Genomic DNA, 18406 nt, shown 5'->3' with positions numbered 1-18406 from the left:
TCTTTGTTTTTTACACCTGCTGCTGAATCTTCAGATTCCTTCTTTCCTCACTGATTATCTCCCCAAAATGTAACGTTTGTTTATTTATTTATTTTTGAGATGGAGTCTCGCTCTGTCTCCGAGACTGGAGTGCAGTGGTGTGATCTTGGCTCACTGCAACCTCCACCTCCCAGGTTCAAGTTATTCTGCCTAAGCCTCCCAAGTAGCTGGGATTACTGGTGCGCATCACCATGTCTGGCTAATTTTTGTATTTTTAGTAGAGACGGGGTTTCACCATGTTGGCCAGGCTGGTCTCAAACTCCTGACCTCAAGTGATCCACCTGCCTCAGCCTCCCAAAGTCCTGGGATTACAAGTGTGCGCCACTGCACCAGGCCCCCCAAAAATGTGACTTTATTAAAAAAGTACTCAAAATGTTTTACCACTTATTTGTGACATATGTCTTACCATGGTGGTCTTAGATAGAGTGAGCTTCAGAAAAATCAGTATAATAATACAAAGTACTTTCCTTATGGTTCACGTGTCAGATAATCAAACTGAAAATGAAAACATAAATCTGGACATGGTCTGAGAAAGAATATAAAGGTTATCTCGCAATGGAAAAGGCAGGAGACCAAGTCCTTCTCTTTACTACTAAAGAGCTGTGTTTGGCATTTATACCACTGCCATCCTCCACTGCCAGCCTCCCCAGGTATACACAAGTTCTTGAATGAGACGTTTTGTTCTTTCTTTACATCCATTTTTTCATATCCTTGATAAGAGGGGAGACTTATACCCTAGAGCCTCTCACGACTTAAAAGTCTACCACTCTGTGAACACAGGATCTTGGAAGCTCCCTTTTTTCTCATTAAGACTTTGAAGAGACACCCCTGCGAATTTAAGACATCCATAACCTTGACCCTTTAAAGGCTGTTGACAGTCTACACATCCAGCTCGCTGATATTTGCACTCTGGCCCCATCTGACAACCTCTTGAAGTTAAAATGCCAGGAGGCTCTGAACTCACAGAAATTAACAAAACCACACAGACGAAGAGGGAGAGGATGGAGAGGTAGACCTGGAGTCGCTCCCCACCAAACCGCTTCTTGAGATATTCCGGCATGGTCATCACCTGCGGAGACAGACATTGACAGGGACTTACCCTTAGTGCCCTGTGCGTTCAGATTACTCAGCATTTCCTAAGCACCTGTGAGTGAAAGTGCTGTGTATGGCCCCTTCCTGGTGATGGAACCATGGCTTCTTATTCGTAGAGGCACCCCTGATGCCAGGCACAATGACTGTGCCTGGCAGAGGGTGGGTGCTCAAACCATGCTTCTGAAGAGATGGACACTCCCATGGATAACTCCAGCAAAAGTCTCTCTCCTGACCCATCTGCAGACCTCACTTTCCCACTGCCGGCTGGGCATCTCCACCTTAGTGTCCTGAATGCACCAAACACTCGTCCTGTTGAAAAGTGAAATCATCATTCTTGTCATCCATCATCTGCCTCTGATCTGGAATCCTTGGCTCCATTAATGGTGGCCTCGTGTACTCCGACCCTCGAGCTTCAAGTCTTAGAGCTGATCATAATGCTTCCCCCTCCACTGCCTTCACCTTTACTCTGCCATCAAACCTGTCATCTCTGCTCCAGGGTCATTATGCAGGGGCACCACAGATTTCCCCACTGACTGCAGCCACATTCTATACCAGAAACCTCTCTAGTCAAGATATCTGATTTTTTGTCTCTCTGTATATTTCTAGCAATAGGCCAGGTGAAGGGCAGGGACCCATGTTTCATGATTGAAAAGAAAAAATAAGTAAATAAATGAATGTCTGACAGATTTCCCCGAACACTAAGGATATGGAACTGGCCCAGTTGTCCCACAGCACTGATGTCTGTGGTTTATTTGAATAAGCATAGAAACTGATCCTCCCACTGTTACAAATTGAGAAAGTTATCTTTGTCTTATCTGAGTTCCTCTCTCAGGAAATCTACCATCAGTTCTCCCAGATAGGGTCAAAGAGCTGAAACTCACTAGATCACCACACCTGGACAGGGAGAAGCCAGACCCCTCCCCCGTTATAATTGTCTAAACCACCACCTGCTTCCTGTTGACTGACTTCTCTTCCTTATCCCCACCCCTAATTCCTGTTTTCCTATACATGGTTACATATCTTTCCTGTAATATAAATCCCGAATTTTGGTCCATCAGGAAGATGGATTTGAGACTGAGCTCCCATCTTCCTGGCTGCAGCACCCAAATAAAGCCTTTTTTCCTGGCAATACTCATTGTCGCAGTGAGTGGTCTTCTGTGCAGTGAGCAGCAGTGCCTAGGACTGAACTCTGGCATTTTGGTAACAGATACTCACCCCCGACTTGATGTAGATGGGGACAAAGATCCACCCGAGAATCAGCAACATTACTGAGGACTACAAGGAACCAAAATAAGAGACAGTGAGACGTTAAAGAGGCTTGGCTTATGGACCTTCTCCTTATATGACCTCTGAGTCTGGATATTTAAAAAAAAAAGTTGGCTTAATCCCGTCCCATTCAAACAATTACAATCCCGATATAATTGTGAGTTCCTTTTTTTCTGTTTCTATGACTCAGGGGCCACCATTTTCTGGGGATTAAGTTGTGGTGAAAAAGGGAAAGAAGATAAGTGTTCTGATCCCAGTGGAACCCCTGGAAGATCATATAATCTTGGCCAAAGGGAATTTTTCTTGAGTTACATAAATGATAAATGGAGTGACAAAGCAATGAGAAAGGAACCTGGAGATAGAAGAATATCACCAGTGCTCCCTAAGTCTTCCCACATACAATGATGATAGTAATACAATCTAGCATTAATATGCAACTTTTACAGAGTCTTCACATATATCACTTACGCTGCTCTCAGCCTAAGTGAGGCAGATATGAGAAGCACAATTATTCTTATCTTACAGAGGGGGAACTTGAGCCTTACACCTTACAGAGATTAAGGGGGCCCAAGGTCACAGTGACGGGGAGCAGCTGAGTTCTCTGCAGCTGGCTTGTCACACCCACTTGGTCCATAGGTCATTCTGGTCATGCCTCTGAAGACTGGCTTCATTCTGGTGTCCATGGCACTATTAAAACAAAGCTCCAGGCAAGGGCATATCTGGAGGTTGGGTCCATCCTGGACTCCTGGATACTACTGAAGTAAATGTAGGGGCAAAATCTTCAACAGGGGAGGGGTACAGGCACGTGTGATCACTCAAGGTCACTTTCTGAGTTCAGCCAGGGATGGTCTGTTTAAACTTCCACTAAGATACAACTTTTCTTTACACAGGCATCGTCTTCTGCCTAATATGCACATGCATGTAAATGACAACACCAGGAAGAGTAAAACAGACGAACAGAAAAACTCAGGCAGCTCAAGAGCTACTGGTAGCATATCCATCACATGTCCAGCCATGTGCTAGACAAACTTGTCCAACCTGTGGCTCAAGCTGGCTTTGAATGTGGCCCAACACAAACTTGTAAACTTTCTTTAAAAAAATAAGGTTTTTTGGTGATTTTTTTTTTTTTTAGCTCATCAGCTATCGTTAGTGTTCGTGTATTTTATGTGTGGTTCAAGACAATTCTTCTTCCAGTGTGGTCTAGGGCAGTCAAAAGATTGGATACCCCTGTGCTAGAGGATGGGCTGGACACATAGTGGGAACTCAGGGAGGAGAGATGAAAAGGAGAGCTAAAATGATCAAGTGAACATAGAGATCGAGGCATAGAGAAATGACATTCCTGGTGGGAATAACTGCTTGAGAACAATCTTAGAGGTGAGCAATAATGTGCATGGAATGGGCTAGGCAGAATGTGGCCACAGAAGTGCTGAAGGTCAGATAAGAGGCGGAGGCTGGGTGCAGTGGCTCACACCTGTAATCCTAGCATTTTGGGAGGCTGAGGTGAGAGGATCACAGAGCTCAGGAGTTAAGAGACCAGCCTGGGCAACATAGGGAGACCCCCATATCTACAAAAAACCAAAAATCTAGCTGGGCAGGGTGGTGCACACCTGTGGTCCCAGCTACATGGGAGGCTGTGGTGGGAGGATGGCTTGAGCCCAGGAGGTCAGTGAGCCATGATCCTGACACTGCACTCCAACTTGGGTTACAGAGCAAGGCTGCGGGAGTGTAAATTAGTTCAACCATTGTGGAAGACAGTGTGGCGATTCCTCAAGGATCTAGAACCACAAATACCATTTGACCCATTAATCTCATTACTGGATATGTACCCAAAGGATTATAAATCATTCTACTATAAACACACATGCACATGCATGTTTACTGCAGCACTATTTATAATAGCAAATACTTGGAATCAACCCAAATGCTCAACAATGATAGACTGGATAAAGAAAATGTGGCACGTATATATCACGGAATACTACGCAGCCATAAGAAAGGATGAGTTCATGTCCTTTGCAGGGACATGGATGAAGCTGGAAGCCATCATTCTCAGCAAACTAACCCAGGAACAGGAAATCAAACACCACATGTTCTCATTCATGAGTAGGAGTTGAACAATGAGAACACACGGACACAGGGAGGGGAACATCAGACACTGGGGCCTGTCAGGGGGTGGGGGGCAAGGGGAGGGAGAGCATTAGGACAAATACCTAATGCATGCAGGGCTTAAAACCTAGATGATGGGTTCATAGGTGCAGCAAACCACCATGGCACATGTATACCTATGTAACAAACCTGCAGATTCTGCACATGTATCCCAGAACTTAAAATTGACAAAGAAAACAACAACAAATAAGCGGAAAAAAAAATCAAACCAAAGAGGCGAACTATACAGACACCCAGAAAAACCTGGGATATGACTTTCATTAATATGCCTGAATGCTATGGTTTCAACTTGGTGTGCCACCAAGTTCATGTGTCGGAAACTTAACCCTCAATGCAACAGTATTGAGAGGTTAGACCATTAAGTGGTGATTAGGTCATGAGAGCTCTTCTCTCATAAATAGATGTTCGCCATTATCAAGACAGTAGGTTGGTTATAGTAGGAGTGGGTTCCTGAGTTTAAAAAATGAGTTTCACCCTCTCCTCTCCTTTTCTCTTCTCTTCTCTTCCCTTCCCTTCTCTTCTCCTGTCTTCTCTTCTTCTCTTTTTCTCTCATCCTCCATCCCTCTCTCCCTCTCTCTTGTGCCCTACTGCCCTTCCACCTTCCACCTTCCACCATGGGATGACGAAGTAAGAAGCTCTTGCCAAATGTGGGTCCCTCAGCTCTTGCACTTCCCAGCTTTCAGAGGTGTGAGAGACACATTTCTGTTCTTTATAAATTACCCAGCCTGTGATATTCTGTCATAGCAGCATAAAACATCCTAAGACACTGGATATGGTTTTGATTTAAAGGAAAAAGCCTATGATGTCACTTACACTCCATTCAAATGTGACAGTGGCGACTCCTGAAGCTGCTCCTGTACCAGCCAGCCCCACATAGTGGTTGCTGCCAATGTTACTGGCAAAGAGAGAGGCGCCCATCTGGAATGCAAGAGAACAGACCAGGGTTGGGGTTAAAAGATCCAAATCAGACTTCTTGAAGATAGATGCTGAGATGTTTCGGTCACTACTCCTCAGAGCAGGAGTCAAGCAAACGATGGCCCCTGGGCTAATCCAGCCCATGGTCAATTTCTGAATGGCTCATGAGCCAAGAATGTGTTTTTACATTTTTGCATTGTTAAATAATAGTTAACAATCTAAATGAGCATAATATTTTGTGAAATGTGAAATTGTAAAAATGTGAAATTATATGATTCAAATTTCACTGTCTGGAACACAGCTACGCTCATTGCTTTTCCATACGGACTTGGGCTGCTTTTTGTGCTACAATAGCAGGGTTCTGTGTCTGCAATAGACGATATGGCTAGAAAACCCTAAAATATTTACAATCTGGCCTTTTACAGAAAAGCTTGTTGGCCCCTGTCTTGGGAGAGCATTGGTCAATCTACTAAAATGCTCTGAGTTGAGCCTGTCCTTGGCCAAGCACTGCCAGATCTCCCATCATCTCTTGTCCCTTTAATCATACGCAAAGACCCCAAGCTGGCTAGGAGGGAATTTCTCTCCACCCTCCCAGCCACGGGACCCTCTTTTCATTCATCCCCTCACCATCACAGTGCCTGCTGTTTTAAGACCCAAAGATCAAGAGAGGTCTCTTGAGTGGGTGTGGATGAGCACCAGTCCTGGCAGAAGAGAATTGGGGTGTGGCTCTTCCCACTTTTTAAGGCCTCTGTAAAATCACTTTTTCTACTCAGCTACAGGGGGCCAGAGGATGGGATTGAGCTGCTTTTTGGTTTCAAGATCGCTTGAGCCTCCTTGCATGTTTCACTAAACAGTCCTAAAAATGCAATGTCTGATTGGATGCCCCAAATAAAATTCATTTCAAACTTCCAGTTGTTCTGCTTCCGTCACCCCAGCCAGGACAGTTGCCCATCTCCACTTCCCCTCATACCATTTAGAAAATGAGTCAGACCTATGAAGGAAGCATTTGCTAAGCACCCACCGTATAATGTGATGCTGGGCTGACACTCTCCAGGTGCAGAGGGGAAGATGCAGCCTCTGCTGCAGTGGGACCCTGGCTGAGGGGGCCGCACATCAAAACCCCAGAAGAACACCCACTGGGCACGAATCAGGAGGCATCAGCATTAGCACCATCACAGGGAACACAATAAATAACTGCACGGGACATAGGGACCCATGGGGAGAGCCGGGCGGCTCCTCAGATGAGGAAGGGCTGAGGTGAGGGATTAAAGGAGGACAGCAGACAACGGAGGGACAATCCTAACAAGAGGGCCAGCATCAGCTCAGGACTGGCAACAAAGCAGGAATGTGCAGAGCTCATAAGCCAGGAGAAGACTCTTGATAAAGAGCAGAAGAAAAGAATATGAGGTGGGGCTGAACTGGGGCCCTTCAGTGCCAGACTGAACCTGCTGTCATAATAGGTGACATACTGTCATGTCCTGGAATTACAGAGAGGAGCCATGAGGTCAGGGATTTAGGAAAGCAGCCTCAGCGACTAGGCAACCAATGTACATCAGAACTGATCAACATTCCCAATGTTTTCTGCATTCACTGTGTTTTTTCTTTGAAATGGAGTTTCACTCTTGTTGCCCAGCCTGGAGTGCAGTGGCATGATCTAGGCTCACTGTAACCTCTGCCTCCCAGGTTCAAGTGATTCTCCTGCCTCTGCCTCCTGAGTAGCTGGGATTGCAGACATGCACCACCACGCCCGGCTAATTTTTGTATTTTTAGTAGAGATGGTTTCACCAGGTTGGTCAGGCTGGTCTCCAACTCCTGACTTCAGATGATTTGCCAGCCTTGGCCTCCCCAAGTGCTGGGATTACAGGCGTGAGCCACTGCGCCCGGCCTACATTCACTTTTAAGCACACACTCAGGAAATTTATCTCCAGAAAACTTTGGTCCACTTACCGGTCCAGAAAACTTACCGGCCACCAGGACACATCACGACCAGCGAGGAAGAAGCCTCCTATAGTACCTCGGCTGGTCCTCAGCATCGCCTGAGTGGCAGGGAAGAGAGATGAGGGTCAAGTCACAGCAAGTGCACCCAGATACCCCAGAGGCTCTGGCCAGGGTGCTGACAGGGGTGACTTCAGCACTCCTACAGAGAGAAACGTTTTGCTGGAAAGTGTTCTGCAGCATCAAGTTTTAAAGGACTTCAAGAACAATCGCTTCGTAAAAACCCAGAGCCGGAAGAACTTAAAAAAAAAAATCATCATCCTCAACTTCTGTCTTAACTGCTGTGATTATTCTCACTTATGAAAACCATGTGAGGTATCACTGAGCCATGCTTGCAAGAAAATTTGCAGTCTCAAACTTATTAAAAAGAAAAAAGTCAACGTAAATGAAGAGTCCAACTCACTAAATCAGAAAGTGAGCAAACAACAAAAGAAAGTGAAAGAAATGAATAATAAAAACACCATCTTTATCCATTATGCCAGGTGTTGGGGATGCAAAGTAAATCTGAAGGTCCCGGTGCTGGCTCTAGTGCACACGATGGGGTTGTTAGAACACATTAGCTCATTGTAAGCATTATTTATGCAACACACAAGAATATGATTCTGATACTAACACGACATTTGTGAAAAGCTTTGTCACGACCACACCCCTCCCCCCCTTAAGATGCCCCCTCCTAAACCTTGTGCCCACCCTCTGCCACTGGGATTCCACCTACCCACAGCCCAACAGCCATCACCAGCAGAAAATAGATGACAATGACTGAGATGTCAGCAGCATTTTGGATGCGATCAGACAATGGAGGTGGCTCTGAGGTCTCAGTCATGGTGCTGGGGCTAACCGTACTGGCCATGGCTGCAGGCAGTGGTATAGATTCATTCCACAGCATGAACCATCTTTATATAAGTTCTGGGTTAATGATCAGCCTCAGGCAGGTGGGGCGAGATATCAGAGCCAGCTCCTGGATATGGAGACCTTTAAACCTCTCCTCCAAAGCTATGGCATCCCAGCCCTCCACCAGTGAGTGCTAGCCTAGGTAGAGTGTGAGAATGAGGGATGCAGCGCCAGAAATGAGGGGAGAATCTGAGGTGGAGCATGGGGCGTTCTCTTGAGTGCAAAGACAGGGTCTTTAAGGAGATCTGACCAGGTAGAGGGGGGATTTGAGAGACATGAAGACAGACAAGGAGGGGAGAAGGAACCAGAAACCAGCCAGGAGAGGCCGAATGCAATGGTTCCTCAGAGAACAGATACAATTTCTGACCAATGAGCTATATCCCTTGACAGTGAAGTGAATTATGCCTTTCATGGATTCCAAAGTCCCACATTTCTCTGAAGTGAGTTTCATATGCCACAAAAAGACATTGGTGGCCTGTATAGGAAAGGAAGTGGCTCTTCAGGCACCATATGTGGAGAGTTGAGGGCAGAGCTGTGGAGACCACTGGGTCAGAGGGTTGTACAAGAAGTGAATCAACCTGGAAGCATGTAATGGGGATCACGAGGACTCAGGAAACAAGACCTCTGGACCACAGCTGAGAAGAAGTTAGAAGTAAAGCCTACATGGTGGCTGACACCCGTAATCCCAGCACTTTGGTAGGTCAAGGAGAGAGCATCACTTGAGACCAGGAGTTCGAGACCAGCTTGGGCAACATAGGGAGTCTTTGTCTCTACAAAAATTAGCTGAGTGTGGTGATGCATGCCTGTGGTCCCAGCTACTTGGGAGGCCGAAGAGGGAGGATCACCTGTGATTGGGAGGTCAAAGCTATAATGAGCCATGATCATGCCACTGCACTCCAGCCTGGGCAACTGAGCAAGATCCTGTCTCAAACAAAACAAAACAAAACACACAAAAAAACTGAAAAGCCCAGAAATTCTTCTTTAATAGTTCATTTTTTTATTGTGGCAAAATATACATAGCATAAAATTTACCATTTTAGTCCCTTTTAAGTATACAATTCATCGGCATTAAGTACATTTACAGTGTTGTGCAACCATTACCACTATCCATTTCCAGAACTTTTTCATCATCTCCAAACAGAAGTATGTACCTGCTAAAAACTAATTCCCCGTCTCTCCCTCTCTCCATGCCCTGGTAACCTCTGTTGTTCTTTCTTACTATATAAATTTGCCTATTCTAGGTACCTCATACAAATGAAATCATACAATATTTTCCTCTTTGGTTTATTTCACTTAGTAAAACATTTTCAAGATTCATCCATATTGTAGCACGTATCAGAATTTCCTTTCTTTTTAAGGCTGAATAATATTCCAATACATGCATAGGCCACATTTTGTTTATCCATTCAACTGTTGATGGGCAGTTAGGTTCTTTCTATACTTGGCTATTATAAGTAACGCTGCTGTAAACATTGGTGTGCAAGGATCTGTTTGAATCCCTACTTTCAATTCTTTTGAGTATATATGTAGAAGTGGAATTGCATGTGACAATTCTGTGTTTAACTTTTTGTAGAACTGCCAAACTGTTGTTCATAGCAGCTGCACCATTTTACATTCTTCCCACAGTGCATAGGAGAGTTAATTTCTCCATATCCTCTTCAATACTTGTCATTTATCTTTTAATTATAGACATGCTAGTAGGTATCAAGTGGGTATCACAATATAGTTTTGATTTACACTTCTAAGACAATCGCTAGTAATGTTCATGATTTTTCATGTGCTTATAGCCATTTGTGCATCTTCCTGGAGAGCTATATATTCAACTTCTTGGCCCATTTAAAAATTATGTTGTATTCTTTTTTATACCGCTTCTTGTGGAGCAGGACCAACTCATAGGCAGTGTACCCAGAATAGCCTTATGTTGTGTTTTTGTTGTTGCTGAATTGTAGAATTTCCTTTTTATTTCTCAGAGACAGGTTCTCATTTTGTCACCCAGGCTGGAGTGCAGTGAGGTAAGCATGGCTCACTGCAGCCTCAACCTCCTGGGCTCAAGTGATCCTCCCATCTCAGCCTCCCCCGTAGCTGGGACCACAGGCACATGCCACCCATGCCTGGCTAACTTTATTTATTTATGTTTTTAGAGGTGGGGGTCTTTTACCTTGTTGTCCACGTTGGTCCTGAACACCTGGACCTCTTGCCTCAAGTAATCCTCTTGCCTCAGCCTCTCAGAGTACTGGGATTACAGGCATGAGCCACTGCACCCAGTAAAGTTTTCTTTTTCTTCTTCTGTTTTTTTTTTTTTTTTTTTTTGAGATGGAGTTTCGCTCTTGTTGCCCAGGCTGGAGGGCAATGGCACAATCTTGGTTCACTGCAACCTCCATCTCCTGGGTTCAAGCAAATCTCCTGCCTCAGGCTCCTGAGTAGCTGGGATTACAGGAACACACCACCATGCCCAGCTATTTTTTGTATTTTTAATAGAAACGGGGTTTCACCATATTGACGAGGCTGGTCTCAAACTCCTGACCTCAGGTGATTCTCTTGCCTCGGCCTCCCAAAGTGCTGGGATTACAGGCGTGAGCCACCGTGCCCAGCTAAGGTTTTCTTTATGTATTCTTTATTTTATTTGTGAGACAGAGTCTTGCTCTGTTGCCCAGGCTGGAGGGTGGTGGTACAATCTCCGCTCACTGCAACCCCCACCTCGTAGGTTCAGGCGATTCTTCTCCTGCCTCAGCCTCCCGAGTTGCTGGTATTACAGGCATGCGCCACCATTTTTGTATTTTTAGTGGAGACGGGGTTGTGTCATGTTGGCCAGGCTGGTCCTGAACTCCTGATCTCATGTCATTTGTGAATAGAGATGATTTTACTTCTTTTCCAATTACAATGCCTTTTAATTATTTCTATTTCTTACCTGTTTATTCTGGCTGGGACTTCCAATACTATGTTGAATAGAGGAAGTATGGTTGATTCCAAAATATAAAAGAATCCCCCACAACTCAATGGCAAAAACAAAAAAAACTAGTAAGCCAATTAAAATGGGCTAAAGACTTAAATAGACATTTCTCAAAAAAACACATACCAATGGCCAAGAGGTATATAAAAAATTGTTCAACATCACTAATCATTCAGAAAACGCAAATCAAAACCAGTATGAAGTATCACCTCACACCTGTCAGGATAGCTATTATAAAAAAAAAAAAAAAAGACAACAAGTATCAAGAATGTGGAGAAACTGGAACCCTTGTACACTGTTGGTGAGGATGTAAAATGGTGCAGCTCCTATGGAAAACAGTAGGAAGTTTCCTCAAAGAGTTAAAAATAGAACTACCAGGTGATCTAGCAATCCATTTCAGGGCATGTATCCAACAAAAATTGAAATCGGCCATCTCAAAAAGATGTATCTGCACACCCATGTTCTTAAGTACTATTCACAAAAGCTACAGGAACAACCTAATGTCCATCAGTGGATGCATGGATAAAGACTATGTAGTATATATGCATCAATGGAATATTCTTCAGCCTTTGAAAGGCAGAATAGTCTACAATATGCGACAATGTGCATGAACCTTGAGGACATTAACGCTAAGTGAAATCACCTGTCACATGAGGTCAAATATTGTGTAATTCCACTTATATGAGGTACTCCAAATGGTCAAACACATAGAATTAGTGAGTGGAATGGCAGTTGCCAGGGAGCGTGGGGGTAGGTAAATGGAGAGTTGCTAATTAACAGGCAGAAAGTTCCAGTTAAACAAGATGAATAAGTGGCAGAGATCTGCTGTATAACATTGTACTTATAATTAAAAGTACTGTTTTGTACACTGAAAAATTTGTTAAGTGGGTAAAGCTCATGTTAAGTGTTCTAATCGCATTATTTTTTATTAAAGTCATGAAAGTAGACCATACGGTCTAGATCATAATCTCAGGGGAAAAGCTTTTAGTCTTTCAGCATTGAGTATGATATTAGCTACAGGCTTTTCATATGTGGCTTTATTATGTTGAAGGAGTTTTCTTATATTCCACGTTGATTGTTTTTTATCCAAAAAGGGCTGAATTTTGTCAATGCTTTTTCTGCACCAGGTGTTTTTTTCTCCTTTGTTCTATTAATGTGGTTGCTTTTCATATGTTGACTGATTTTCTGATGTTGAACTATCCCTGCATTCTGAGAAAAAATTCCCCATGTTCTTGGTGTATAATTTAATATGCTGCTATATTAGGTTAGTATTTTTTAGATGATTTTTGCATTAGTGTTGATAAAGGACACTGCTCTGTATTTTTCTCTTCTTGTACTGTCTTTGTCTCTTTTTGGTATCAGGGTCATGCAAGCCTCCTGTAATGAGTTAAGAAGTGTTCCCTCCTCTTCAGTTTTTTGGAAGACACTAAGGTGGATTGGTGTTAATTCTTCCTTAATTGTTGGGTAGGATTCACCAGGGAGTCATTTGGTGAAAGGCTTTTCTTTTGAATTTTTTTGAGAATACACACCAAGTTTTATCGGGAGAAGGGAGTACTCACAGGAGTAGGTAAAAGAAAGGAAGTCACACAGGGTGGAATGGTGGGATGATTGTGGGTACAAGGTAGACAGGGAAACACAGATCAACGCCTGCCCCCACCCCAACCCCAGGAAGGGCAGGGGAGCAGTGAAGGCCCAGGAAGATTGAGGCTGGTGAAGGAAAGCAACAGGGTCCCTGGGCTGGGGACTCAGGAGCTAGTAAACACTGACCACTCTCAGAAGGGGATGAGGGCGGGAGAGGGGTCCCCCTACACTTCCTCACAGAGTTAAGACCTCTCCAGGTTCCTAGGCCCCCTAACTCCGAAGTTTCTTAGCTGGAGGTAAAGAGCAGAAAGAGACAGGAGGAGTGCCCCACTTCCTCTACATTGGCTGCGGCAGAGCTGGGGGTGCTTACATTCAGTCACAACAGGAATCTCCCCCACACCTGGCTAGGGGAAAGGGGGAGCTGGGGGCGGCAGCAGCAGTCACTACCCCCCGCTGTTACCCCTTATTGCTTTAGAGAAAAGATTGTCTTTTCATGGACAAATCCTAACACCGTTGAAACCAGGGAGAAACTGTGGAGGAGCGCTACCAACCGAGGCCAGCTTGCATCCCCAACAAGTTGCCACTTTGGTGGGAAAAAAAAAAAAAAAAAACCCCACAAATCATCTTTCTAGGATAGATAGGGAAAGAAACAAGTCACTCTCCATATCCCCAGGGCAGGAGGGAGAAATCTGCTCACGGAGGGTGGCAGTGGCAGAGCCGCGTCCTAACAGCGCACTCTGAGCAGTGCGGTCTACAGGAGGCGTTCGATGAAAAACCTAAAAGACAAAACAAACTATCACAAATCTGAACACGGATGGAGACAAATCCAGGTATGGGACCAGGAATAAGAAGTCATGAGGCCAGGCATGGTGGCTTACGCCTGTAATCCCAACACTTTGGGAGGCTGAGGTGGGTGGATAATCTGAAGTCAGGAGTTCGAGACCAACCTGGCCAACATGGTGAAACCCCGTCTCTGCTAAAAATACAAAAATTAGCCGGGCATGGTGGCAGGCACCTGTAATCCCAGCTAGTCAGGAAGCTAAGCAGGAGAATCATTTGAACCCAGGAGGCAGAGGTTGCAGTGAGCTGAGATCACACCATTGCACTCCAGCCTGGGTGACAGGGCGAGACTATATCTCAAAAAAAAAAAAAAGTCATGAGCACTAGAAAGGCAGCCTCCCCTGACACAGGAGACCCACACTTCTCTTCACCCCACCGTCAGCCAAGGCTAAACAATGCATCAATATGCACAGGGGAGAACACTCGTTCTTCTCCTGTTTGGTCAGTGGAGGGGTCAGCTGCAGAGTTGGGTGGCCCACACCCCAAGAGCTGGCTGCAGTTCAGGTCCTGGGTCAGAGCCCCCTTTGCCATTGCAGCCTTAAGCTGCCCACTCCTTAGCCTTTGAAAGTCCATCCTCCTGCCCCCTTCACAGGCCCCTACTCAGTCCACTTAGCTCTCTCTCTGCAGCCCCCAAAGCAATTGTCCACCGGTTGTTCCCAGGAGTGAGGCAGGAGCAAGGTGGGTGCTTGTGGCGCAAAGAATACATTCACATGGCAAGGCAGAGAGGTGGAACTTTCAGGTTAACACCCAGAGCGTCCCACTAAATGGCATTGGTTGGGGAAGCCCCTTAGCAGAGGCAGGGTCAGAGTCCTGCCGCCCCGAACTTCCAGCCAGATGAGGTTGGCACAGCCTGGCCAGCACAGGATGGCCGCCCAGGGCGCTGGCCCACTAGTCCAATTTGTACAACTCTCCCCCAAAGGAGCAAAGCCAGGGGGCAAGTTTGTGTTTGTTTTTTAATGTACAATTAAATTAATATTGACTATAGTCACCCTGTTGTGCTATCAAATAGTACGTTTTATTCATTCTATTTTTTTGCACCCATTCACCATCCTCACCTCCCTCCCAGCTCCACAGTACCCTCTCCAACCTCTCATAACCATCCTTCTATTTTCTATGTCCATGAGTTCAACTGTTTTGATTTTTAGATCCCACAAACAAGTGAGAACGTGAGATGTTTGTCTTTCTGTGACTAGCTTATTTCACTTGACATAATAATCTTCGGTTCCATCCATGTTGTTGCAAATGACATGACTTCCTTTTTTATGCCTGAATAGTATTCCATTGTGCATATACATCACATTTTCTTTATCCATTCATTTGTTGATGGACACTTACGTTGCTTCTATATCTTGGCTATTGTGAACAGTGCTGCAATAAATATGGGAGTGCAAATATCTCTTCAATACACTGATTTTCTTTCTTTTGGGTATATGCCCAACAGTGGGGTTGCTGGATCACGTGGTGGCCCTAATTGTAGTTTTTTGAGGAGTCTTCACACTGTTCTCCATAGTGCTTGTACTAATTTACATTCCCACCAATAGTGTGTGAGGGCTCCAAGGGACTACTTTGGCCCCACCCCCGACGCCTCTGCCAGTCACAGCCACAGCTAGAGGTCGCTGCTCACAGCAAGTCTGATGAGACGGACTCGGGGGAGCCTCACTGTGAAAACTGATGGCTGGCAGCTTCTAGTTACCCTGATGGCCCACCTTCTGCGGGCAAGTGGGTAAATGCAGCCTCGGGGGCCAGGCAGGACAGGTCCAGGGGGCCTGTGTCCCCGCTGAAGGGCTCTTCTTTATCAACAAGTTTTTGATTATCGACTCAGTCTTCTTCCCAGTTCCAGGTCTGTTGTTTCCTTCCTCATGACTCATAGCTGGTGGACTGCATGTTTCTTTTTTTGTTTATACTTTAAGCTCTGGGATACATGTACGAACGTCCAAGTGCAAAAAAGAAAAGAAAGTTCAGGCCGGGCGCGGTGGCTCAAGCCTGTAATCCCAGCACTTTGGGAGGCCGAGACGGGCGGATCACGAGGTCAGGAGATCGAAACCATCCTGGCTAACATGGTGAAATCCTGTCTATAATAAAAATACAAAAAATTAGCCAGGCGTGGTAGCAGGAGCCTGTAGTCCCAGCTACTTGGGAGGCTGAGGCAGGAGAATGGCGTGAACCCGGGAGGCAGGGCTTGCAGTGAGCTGAGATCGCGCCACTGCACTCCAGCCTGGGTGACAGAGCAAGATTGTCTCAAAAAAAGAAAAAAAGAAAAGAGAAGACATGAAAAGACTTACATGCACTATTTCCAAAAATGACATTATTAAAAAAAATTATGGATTCTATTTCAGTGTACTTTCACTTGATTGAGACATGTTATCACCCTTGAGGATGTGACTTTAATGGATGCTGAGGAATGCCATTTGCTTCTGCGTGCTGTCTGGGGAGTCAGCCTCTGTATGTTTCGGTTATATGTACATTTAGTATGGTGGGTTGTCCCAAATGCTAGTTCTCATGGCAGCATACTGGGCATGTGAGAAGGCCCTCAACTTGCTGCAGAAATGAGAAAGCGGAGGTCTCAAGAAGCCTACATCATTTCCCTATCTGTACTTGAGTCAGCAAATTTTGTAATAGGGTGTGCAGTGCAACCTCCTAGCCAACAGATGGTGACCGCAGGTTAGAACATGCTATGGCAGAAGCGGGTAAGAACATGCTTTGTCTTTGTTTTCTCGGTAGGACTCTGTTGTCTCAGGTTATCGGCAATTCTGTGTAATGCCCAGTGCCCTGAATTCTCTCCTCAGCTCCAGAAAGGACGAAGCTGGGCAAAACTACACTGACAAGCTGGACGGGACTGACAAAACTGGCCTGATGTTTGTTTTTCTGTTTGTTTTTGAGACACAGCCTCGCTCTGTCGCCCAGGCTGGAGTGCAGTGGCATGTGCTCACTGTGCCTCCTGGGGTCGCCATTCTCCTGCCTCAGCCTCCCAAGTAGCTGGGACCACAGGTGCCCGCCACCACGCCCGGCTAACTTTTTATTTTTAAGTAGAGATGGGGTTTCACTGTGTTAGCCAGGATGGTCTCAATCTCCTGACCTCGTGATCCACCTGCCTCAGCCTCCCAAAGTGCTCGAATTACAGGCATGAGCCACTGCGCCCTGCCAAAACTGGCCTGACGTTTGTATACCCTAATGAGAAGCACAAACACCAGCCAAGACAAGGCTATCAGGAAAAGCTCTTAGTGAATTGCAAAGAGGGTCCCAGGAAAGCAGCATCAGTTCTATGTCCTGAGTGGTCATGAATGGCTGTTTCCTTATCACAACCCCGACCTAAAATCAGTCCCATCTTCCTCTCCCCCAAAACACACACTATGTCTGACAGTTGCCATTTATCCATGTAAGTTTAATTAAATATCAAGGCTCATTTGCTTTCAGGAATTAATATCTTACTATTACTTTCTTTGATTGACTCAACAAATTTGTAACAGTTTGTTTTCCAGGATAAATTACTCATCAATAACATTCTTCGAAGATATCTGTACTTTTATATCAATGAAAGTTATGTCTAATCACTTAAAGATAAATGCAACTACTGTGTTAATGAATTATACAGACATGGAGCTAAGACATTTTATTCAATATATTTTCAAAAAAATTATAATGATGTAGTCTTTTTCTAATGCACCAATATACTGAAAATTTACTTGTGAAATTTTGGACAAATATATCAGAAATTTATGTAAAAAACAATAGCCATGAGTGAGCTAATTGTTCACAAGTAAAAAAAATATACAGTCCAGGTTTAAACTATATCAGAAATGTACAAAATCCCAGGTGACAGAAAGTAAATATGCACCTGTTTTCTCCTTTATCAACAAAAACACTGAATTTAAAATTTTTTTAAAAAAGAAAAAAGTAAAAAACACACAAGTTAAATTTTATAAACTACTGCATCATCTAGAGCCCATTTATCATAAGGCATCTATGAATCTCACACATGGCTAACAAACATTGGTTATAAACTATGAGAGTTTCTGAAGTACAAGATACACTTATACTTACATCATTAAATTACAAACATTTATCATATTCTTTATCTTGTAATTGAGAAGGTACAGTTACGACGAGAGTTTAGCTGAATGTAAAACTGACGTCTCATCAATGAAAGTGTTATGAATTCATGAGCGTGGATGTGTATTAGGGAATAATAGTAGATACAAACATTCATTGTTTTCCATACCTATGTGGTGTAATTTTATGCGTACATTTTTTGCATCCTCTCATTTACCCATCTGAATGTTTCTTGATCCACTCAGGTAAGATGACATATAAAACTCATTAAGAAAATGTATAAAAAACTTTCAATATTGAAATATTTACTAAAAAACTTGATTGTTAAATATTAATTACGTATAACCCTTTTTATTTTGAAATCAGCATATTTATTTAAAAAACAGTTTTAGTATTCAAGTAATAAATTCATAAATTCAGTATTTTATTTTTGTTTCTAAAATTAGTCTGGTTTATCATGTTAGTCTCCAAAAATATATATATATATATATTTTTTGAGATGGAATCTCACTCCATCGCCCAGGCTGGGTGCAGTGGCGCCATCTCAGCCCCTCCCTGAATATAGGATGCAGGCTGACACCTAGGCCTCTGGTAAACACAGGCCCCCCGTGGATTACTAAG

General features: G+C 44.2%; 1 protein-coding gene across 1 annotated transcript; it reads right to left on the bottom strand.

Moving 5' to 3' along the window:
* Positions 1-737: 737 nt before the first annotated feature.
* On the bottom strand, positions 738-7516 carry LOC111529432 (solute carrier family 5 member 4-like). The gene is made up of 4 exons (XM_026449773.1): positions 7443-7516; positions 5377-5481; positions 2347-2406; positions 738-1108 (listed from the first exon to the last, which is right to left on the bottom strand). Exons 1-4 carry the CDS (start codon positions 7509-7511, stop codon positions 800-802), a joined length of 543 nt encoding a protein of 180 aa, XP_026305558.1. The 5' UTR covers positions 7512-7516; the 3' UTR covers positions 738-799.
* Between the last annotated feature and the right edge of the window lie 10890 nt (positions 7517-18406).

This window comes from Piliocolobus tephrosceles, unplaced genomic scaffold (assembly GCF_002776525.5).
Source record: "Piliocolobus tephrosceles isolate RC106 unplaced genomic scaffold, ASM277652v3 unscaffolded_1474, whole genome shotgun sequence".
Classification (NCBI taxonomy): Eukaryota; Metazoa; Chordata; class Mammalia; order Primates; family Cercopithecidae; genus Piliocolobus; species Piliocolobus tephrosceles.
The sequence above is the reverse complement of the archived record's forward strand: the minus strand, read 5'-3'. Positions and strand labels throughout refer to the sequence as shown.

Excerpts from the sequence above, each read along its gene's own strand:
- LOC111529432 (XM_026449773.1), bottom strand. The coding sequence starts at position 7,511 with ATGCTGAGGACCAGCCGAGGTACTATAGGAGGCTTCTTCCTCGCTGGT. Across the intron at positions 2,407-5,376 it reads CTGTCACATTTGAATGGAGT|TCCTCAGTAATGTTGCTGAT; the intron begins GTAAGTGACATC and ends GGTTCCTTGTAG. Across the intron at positions 1,109-2,346 it reads CCATCTACATCAAGTCGGGG|GTGATGACCATGCCGGAATA; the intron begins GTGAGTATCTGT and ends CTGTCTCCGCAG.